The sequence below is a fragment of the Fulmarus glacialis genome, unplaced genomic scaffold (assembly GCF_000690835.1).
Source record: "Fulmarus glacialis isolate BGI_N327 unplaced genomic scaffold, ASM69083v1 scaffold8111, whole genome shotgun sequence".
Taxonomy (NCBI): Eukaryota; Metazoa; Chordata; class Aves; order Procellariiformes; family Procellariidae; genus Fulmarus; species Fulmarus glacialis.
In genome coordinates, this window is record NW_009190805.1 from 1,104 (window position 1) to 9,335 (window position 8,232).

General features: G+C 49.3%; 1 protein-coding gene across 1 annotated transcript; it reads left to right on the forward strand.

Moving 5' to 3' along the window:
• Positions 1-217: 217 nt before the first annotated feature.
• IQCD (IQ motif containing D) lies at positions 218-5,446 on the forward strand. Its single transcript, XM_009586431.1, has 4 exons — positions 218-832; positions 2,092-2,325; positions 3,785-3,856; positions 5,165-5,446. The coding sequence occupies exons 1-4, from the start codon at positions 218-220 to the stop codon at positions 5,444-5,446; spliced, it is 1,203 nt and encodes a 400-aa protein (XP_009584726.1).
• Positions 5,447-8,232: the final 2,786 nt, after the last annotated feature.

An 8,232-nucleotide genomic window follows, 5' to 3' on the forward strand; every position in this document is an offset into this window, starting at 1 on the left:
TTTTCCTTTTAGAGATAAAATCCAAGAAAGAAGACAGCAGCAGCAAAGATTTTCTCTGACTGAGTCTCGCCCTGTGTAGAAGACATCGTGTCCTTTCTAGACCTCAAAACACTCCACTCACAAGTGTTTAACTGAAGCTATGGCAACAGGGGATCCAGCTGTGCTCCAAGTACCATCTCAGGACATGAAGCAAAGAAACAAGCCCCTGGTGAAGGGCATGGCAACCCCAGAGAAGGCAACGATCACATTAGATGCCATGAAGTTATTAGATCCACATCGGTTAAAACCTGATAGCATTGAGACGGAAAGAATCATAACTGTCTTGGATGAGACGATTGCCAAGCTGGAGCTAAGCAGTTTGATCCCACGTATTATCGACTCTCTGGACAGGTTTGCTGATATGCTGGGACCTGAGATCACAAACAGCCTGATCGAGCACCAAAAGCTTTCAAACGAAATGGAGCACCTGCTTGCCAGCTCTGAAGAAGGGGACACCATGAGACCTGAGGAACAATGGGGCTGTCTCTGCTTGCTAGAGCAACGTCTGAAATGTTCTGTTAGAAATGTCCTGAGACTCTTGCTGGCCAACCCTTCGCTTTGCCAGGCTCTGAAATACGAAGCCTGGGTGAAAGAGTCATCAGCCGAAGTGTTTATCAAAGCCTTTGGGGAGTTCAGGAATTTCATGCTTGAGAGACTCCTGACTAGTCCTGTGGAAGAGGAAGAAAAGATTCAGTTCATGGAAGACATCTCCCTCCAGATTAAGAAAAACACTGAAGCAATCACAGCTTTACAGGTAGAACTGGCAGCAGCAATCCGGACTCAAGAGGAAGAGGTATGATATTGTGGGAATATGTTTTCCAAAAAAGCGTTACTGAAGCAGAACTTTGGTAAGCTAAAAAACGATCCCTTTCTTGCAGTTCCTAAAGAGGAAGTTCCAGAAGTGATTTCTAAACCAGATCCTAAATTTAAAGACACTATTTTCATTGTAAAATATAATGAAAAATGCTTATTGCATGCCTGATTTTTTTTAAACTTGAATTTGGCATGTTTTGAACCTGTTCTCACTGGCCAACTTGAACGACACAAGTCACTGAGTTTAAAAAGGAGCTGCAGGACAGACACAAATTGCTGTGGTAGTGTTTTGGCAGGGCTACAATGTCAGCTGCCAGCATGAGGCTTCGTTCACTGCTGATGAAATGATGAAAAGTTATTCCAGGCAGAGATTGCTCTGACTAAAATCCATTTTTAATAGCTGCTCTGCCTTCACTCTTGCCTAAACCCAACATTTAGGTGACTTCCAACTCTGTAATACTGGCTGCCTTAGAGCATTTGTGATTAATACATGATTATATGAATTCTTCACTTTTTCAGTGAAGGCAACTGAGGTACAGATAAATGCATGGGCATTTCCCAGGCTCTTTCTCTGAGTCTGTGGGCTGTGCCAGTATCCAAGCCCCTGAACTCTTGACAAGCAATCCTTTGTTTTATATGTATGCTTTTCTTTCTCCTTCCTGCAAGAGGGGTTGGAGGGGAAGGTTTTGTCATGTGCTCGCTGCTCTGAATGGTGCTAACGGAGACAAGGGCCTGCTTTCCCCATGCCCTCCGCTCCTTGGAGATCTGTGAATTGAGACACTTGAGATTTTTATGTGCAATTCGGCAACTTGTCCAGGGCATCTGTTTCACTGGTCCCAGCTGAGGATTTCTCTTGTAGGCAGCACACTGAGCCACGTCCCCCAGCCAGTCACTCTGAGCCTAATCCAAAGCTTGAGGGAGCCGCGGGGCTTGCTCCAGTGGCTCTTATTTTGGCTGTTCCTCAGATGGCAGTGCCAGCGGGTCTCGGTATGGTTTGTTCATTCTCTACCTTTATTAACAGGTTCCCAGAGGAGCAGTGGGGGAAGGTTTCCAAAGCACCCCGTGTAAACCTAACTGTATTCCTTCAACCAGCAGTGGCAGGTCCCTGTTGCTACCAGATCAGCAGGGTGTCTTCTTAGATCTCTTCCACCTTTGCAAGGGTGCCTTACTTCTCCTGCCCACCTTATGCCTCACCTGCATTTCTTGACAGTATTTCTTTCTCTTGTTTTCTGGGTCTAGATTCACAAGAAGGACAATGTGATCAAAGACCTCAAAACCAGCATGCAAGATCTGACCAAAGACTGCAAGGCTGGCATCCAGCAGATCAAGAAGGAAGGCGAAAAACAGCAAAAAGAGGAGCTGCAAGCCTCCCAGGCCAGGAGTGCCAGGCTACATCAGGACATTCAGCAGCTAGAAGCACAACTCAATGCACTTGTACTGGAGCATCGAGCATCAGAGCTGGCTCTCAGAAAGGTAAACAGGAGGAGAGCTCTAGAACAGGAGATTTAAAACCTTTTGTAGTGCTGTCAGGTCTGGCTGCTGGCTGCTGCAAGTAATTATTTGGTTCTTGCAAGTTCCTGGCAGGATGCACATGCTGTTTGTCAGAGTATACCTGCTCTGTCCTCATGCTCTGCAGATTCCAGTGGAAAGCAACCCTGCAGTGACAGCAGGGAAGTAGCAGGTTGAGCACAGCTGATCTGGGGAGCTAAGCAGTTGCTACCCTGACACTTTGCTGAAGACACAAGCCAAGGAGTCAGGTTGAATGAGGGGGAAATGTGATTTATCACAGTGCTGAGCAGATATAGAAGGAGGAAACAGGAGCAGCAGGCAGGCTCAGGCCTCTGGTGCAGCTGGTGCTGCATGGTGGTGACACAGGGCACAGAGAATCTAGAACTGGAAAAAGAGCATTTTCCCCCTCATTTTGCTCCTACTTGGTATTTAGTCTAAACAAGCACTGGCCTCCCACAGTTAGGACAGCACACACAGGTAACGGGGCATCTTTCACTCTTGTATTGGACGATGTAGAGCAAAGTGGGGCTGAGCACTGACAAAACATCAAATGCAAGTTAGAGTCGCAGTACAAAATCCAAAATCCACCCATTTACACCTCCTTTAATGGAGTGGCTTTGTCAGCCAGTTTCTTCTGAGGCTGCAGGCCACTGCAGGATTTGTTGATGAGTTGCTCAGCTCATTCTAATGCTCAGGCAGACAGATTTACTGACCACAAAGGTCTCCTTTCCCCCTCCTTAGCACATGCCCTAGCCCTGGGTTGCCCAAGATTGTACTTGTGGTCTAAACAGCTGAGGGCTGACCTCGTGATGGCCTGGGAGCCCTTGGGACATCCTGGGTCAGTGTCATAGAGGAAATCGTGTGGCATTTGTGATGGGCTCTAGCTGATCTTTCTCTTGATGATTCCATGGAGCACAGATACAGCAGCTTGGGGTAAACTGCCCGTACCTGGTTATACCACAGTATAGCCACTGTTAAACAGTTTTACAGCTAGAAATACCTCTTCATTTTAAAAGACTCCAACTTTTGAGTACTTTCTGTCCCACTTTCATGTTTAGCAGTTCTCTATTGCTTCAACTTTAGGGTGGATGCTCCAGTTTGTTGATGACTTGCCACATTCCACCAGACGTGTTCATTTCCTACCACAGAACGCACCTTTCAGATGCATTTCAATCCTCAGCCCTCACGCAGCAACATGCTGTAAACCAAATAAGGCCCTTTTGGCCTCAGGGAATGTCCCATGATAACCACCAAACCAGGGCAAACAAAATACCTGTCAGCTGAAGGAAGCTTGCCACAAGGAGGAGGTGTTACACTCAAATATAACCATGCTGGGGCTCAAAGCTACACTGTTTCCTAACTCAGGCTACTTTTTACCAAGCTTCAGGTGCCTGCAAGGAACCTATCTTGTTTTGTGTTTCAGAGGAAGTGCAGAGTGGAGATGGAAATTGTGAACTGGATCCAGAAATACGACACAGACATGGGAGAAAAACAGGTATCTTCTTTAAAGTGCTTTGCTCTCCCATGAGGTGATATGTTCAGGTAGATTCCTGTCCAAATGGATACGTGGCTCTTACACAGGAGGCCGTGGAAGTGAGGGGCATTTTTCCATCCAGAAGAAGTACAGGCTTTAGAAGGAAAGGTATCTTTGTCCTGCCTATGTGTTCTCTGCTGCTTTGACTTTAGAAGTTATGTCCACTGCTAAATCCCACAGTATTCGGGGGCAAATGGGCTGCCACGTTCTGTCAGTCACGCCCACCTGATGCTAGGGAACAGGATTTTCACTTTTCCTTCAATCCTCAATCCTGTCGGCCCTATCTGGTGTCCAAATCATGCTCCTGTTTCTGCTGGCCCCCTTGAGAGATGTCTCTCAAGTGCTAAGAAACCGAACAGCCTGCATACCGCTGCCTTGGCATCCAACTTAACCACAACAAGCTGAGAATCACATCAGCACCCCCCAACCTCACCTCTGAGAAGGCTCTACTTGCTTTCCTGTTCCTGCCCTATTTATGGAGATGGATAAAAGCTGCTAGATTACTAACAAAGTAAAACTGAGGAGGGGCCTAGAAGCTGGCTGCTAATTGTAAGAAATGATCCCCCCCCTTGTCAGGTGTTTAACAATGTGATTATTTTTGTTTCCTGTATGCTGGGTGGCTGGAGCACCACGTCATGGCAGGTTTGGTGCAGAACTTGCTAAGGCAGACATAGATCCACACTGCTGGTTGCCCTAATCTTCCACCTCTGCGTGGCTTCCTCAAAGGCATTAGGAAACGCATAAACTGCTGCTGAGCTTGGAAGTGCAGTAACACCATTAAAACTCCTTGGCCTTTTCCAGGCTGAGATGGTCTGGCTCTTCTCATGCTTTCAGCAGAGTACAGCATATTAGCTGGGCTTCAGTACCACTCATCTAAAAGGGCTTCTTAGCAAAGCCGTTAGCTGAGGCTCAGCTTTACCCAAACTGCAGAGAAATGTCCTTTTGCTTAGAGCATACGCAGGAGGGGCTCTGACCTGTGTGTGTTACCTGGTCAGAGTTCCCAGCTGAGGGTGAATGCTGTTTGCAACACAGGGAGAATTATGAGAGTATTTTTCAGAGGAGCATGAAGATACTAGGACCTGGCATCTCATGAAATTCCCTGGGTACTGGGCACACGCCTCCTTTTGAGTTCCTTTCAAAAGACTCAGCTCCCAGTCGTGGTTCTGCCTGGATTCAGGATGGGTTTAAGAACTCTTACCTAGGGATGTACAGGGAGGAGCTGCTGAATGCCCTCAGAATTGCTGTACCTGGTATCTGCTGTCTTGCTAGGCTGAGTATGAGGAGGTTCATGGTGCCTACACCCAGGAGAAGGCCCAGCTGTCCCTGCTGATGGAGAAACACGCTGTGCTTCTCCAGGAATATTCCCAGATTGAAGAGGAGCGCAGGATATGTCAGAAGAAGAAGGAGCAGGCTTTGAAGGAATTGACCACCAGGACCCTTGCTGCCGTCCGCATCCAGGCCTTCTGGAGAGGCTACTTGGTCCGGTCCCTCTTCAAGTCAAAAAGGAAGAAGAAGAAGAAGAAGGGCAAGGGCAAGAAGGCCAAGAAATAAAGCACAAAATCTATTCTCTCTCCTGCTGGCAAAGCTGCTGACTCTGCTGGGACTGAGCTCTTCCAGATAAAAGCATTAGATTTGAGAGAGCATTTGCATTAAGGCCTCCGGGGCTGGGGCTCCCTCTCATAGTTGGAGTATATTGAAGCAGCGGTGTGAAGACATGTCTCACCATTTTAGGTTTGGCTTTGCTACCTCTGCAAGGAGGAGGATGTCTCCTGATGAAGGGACTGGGCAAGGAATGCAGGTTCCTAGCTTATCTCCTCGGCTTTAGTCTCCTTGCCCATACCTTCCTTTCGTATTCTATTCTTACTGAAGGTGGCAATAAAATCATTCCTGGGGGCAGGATGAGGCCCTTCATCTGACAGGGTTTCTCCTCGTGTGGGTTTGAGAGACCATGTCCCTTTCTACAGGAGGAAGCTGCAGCACCATTGCTTATCAGTGAGAGAAGGGACACAAGTTCTGACCGGGCTGCACCCCTGGCAGTTTGCAATTTTCGGCAGGGGCCATCTGAAGGGTGGGGTGTGGCACAGCCCAGCTCGCGCCCTGCTCCCAATCCTACAAGTCGCTCCCTCAGCCAAGCAGCAAACTGTGCCCTGTTTAATGCAGATCCCTGTTTTGACAGCATGCTCTCCTCTGGATGCTCCAGTATCTAATGCCCCAAGAGCATGCTGCAGCCTCTCCCTTTCACAGGGGCATGAATCCAGTATTTTTATTTCCTCCCTTGGCCTTCCATTTTCGGTAGCCATGTAGCAACTTCATACCATGGAGCTCTTTACTCCTCTGCCTGCTAGGGCTGAAATTGGGCATGGATACAGTCACACAGAGTGCTGTCTTATTTGTTTCATTTTTTTGGGAAACTAGGCTGTTACTTGTTACCGTAAAGGCATGGGCACCTCCTCTCACATATTCTTTGCATTTAACAAGGCTGGGAGCAAACAGCACTTTGGATCCAGACTCCCAGTGACGTTTCTTCACTCCCGACCTCAGTGGCCCTTCCTTGCAGCCTCTCTTCCCAGAAGAGGGCAGCGACGCTAGCTGCAAAGCCCAAATAGCCACCAGGCTCCAGTCCTCATCTGCCCCTCTACCTCTGTTCATAAATGGATACCTATAGCAAAAGGGCTGAGATGATTTTTACCACCTAATGCAAACCAAAGCGGAGAGAGGGCCATTTTGCTAAGGACAAAGAGTGACTGGAGGTGTTCAAGGGCTGAGCTTCCCACAGCAGCGCCCCGAGTACCAAATACAAGACCCTGACAGATTTGTCCTTGACTCTTTATTTGGTTAAAAGTCACAGGGTCAGAGTGACATGTTCGTAACGTGCTCAATATGAGTCACGGGACTTTTACCATCCTGTGTCCAATCCTGTGCAGGGCCCGATCCCAAGCATGTGCTGGAATCACTGAGGAATCACAGGCAGGATCAGGTGAGGACCCTCTCTTCTCAGACATGGCTGGAGGAGGTTTCTTCCTTTGTTTGCGGCCACAAGAGATGCCAGGATCCGTGGAGACTTTCAGATGTTGGTACCCATGTGGGTAGTTTGGGTTATATTTACATCAGGGGGACATTTCATCTCTAGGGAGGCTTCAGTTCACAAACACCCACAGCCCTTGAGTTCCTGGCAAAAGAAGGTCTGGACATGCTTTTAGATTAGAGGGTGTTGGGGTGTTGCAGGGACTGTTGGACACTGATTTTGATACCTTCCTGTCTCAAAGTTTGTCTAACACGTCCAGATATTGCCTCCAAATGTCAAAGCCTATCTGGAGAGGCGTTCAGCTGGGTGGCAGACTGAGAACATCTTCTGATGGGAGCGTGCCAGCCTTTGGAGTCCAAAGTACTCTCAGACTGTTTCCAGACATAGGACTTGCCCTTATGAGCTGCCTCAGTGTCTGCTAGTGCCAGAGGTGCTGGTGCTCGTGGCTGAAGGACTCTCAGGGGCATCTCTTTAGAATGGGAGGAAATGCTCAACTAGCTTCAGGGGGGCAGAAGAAGCTCTGTCCAGAGCAGCGGGTGGAGTTTGCCTACATCTTTCTTTCCTTCCAAGCCCAGATCCTCAGGCTTGGAGCCAAGCACGTTCATTCGAGATGTTTCCAAAGCCAGTGTAAAGGGCTGGGGGAACCCCTTTACCCACACTTCATCCTGATGCTGCTCATTGCGTGGCCAGCCCCAGCCCTGCATCTGCCCGCTCAGCCTCAAACAGGCCACTCAGTGCTGATGGCGCTTGTTCATGAGACCTTTATTTGCCGCTTGCCGCCAACCTACTGGAACCCCTTAAGTGCTGTGGGGTTCCCCATGGGCCTTCTCCCACCCTGCCTGCTCCCCCTTCCAGTGCAGCAGCACAGCTTCCCTGCCCTGCGGTGGGTCCATGGCCTAGCTGTCACACAAGACAGAGATGGCCAGTCCCAGGGTCATGTTCACGATCTGTGCTGCAGCCAGTGAGGCCCCAGTGAGACCCTGGCTCCCCAAGGAACTCCCGGTTTGGGCTGCCTGTGCCATGAGAGAGCAGGCAGAGGTGCACGTGCAGGTGATGGGCGAGCAGTAATGCGATTGGGGGGATCAGAGCAGATTAGAAAGATCAGAGAAAGGCGATCCCCTGGGCTGGGAGGGCGGGGGCGCGAAGGGAAGGGGCCTCGGTGGATGCGGGAATGCCTGGCAGGGCAGCATCTGCCACAGGCTTCCGTGGTGCTTTGCCGGGCTCACTGTGGAGAGGGATCCCCCTCAGATGTGACCCAGCTCATAAAAATGAGGACTGTGGTGGGCTGGTGGGGGGGAGCAGGTGAGGGGGA

What these genes read in the sequence shown, in the direction of transcription:
- IQCD (XM_009586431.1), top strand. Translation starts at nt 218, where the DNA reads ATGGCAACCCCAGAGAAGGCAACGATCACATTAGATGCCATGAAGTTA. An exon ending in TCCGGACTCAAGAGGAAGAG is followed by an intron (nt 833 to 2,091) that starts GTATGATATTGT and finishes TTCTGGGTCTAG; the next exon opens with ATTCACAAGAAGGACAATGT. An exon ending in CAGAGCTGGCTCTCAGAAAG is followed by an intron (nt 2,326 to 3,784) that starts GTAAACAGGAGG and finishes TTTGTGTTTCAG; the next exon opens with AGGAAGTGCAGAGTGGAGAT.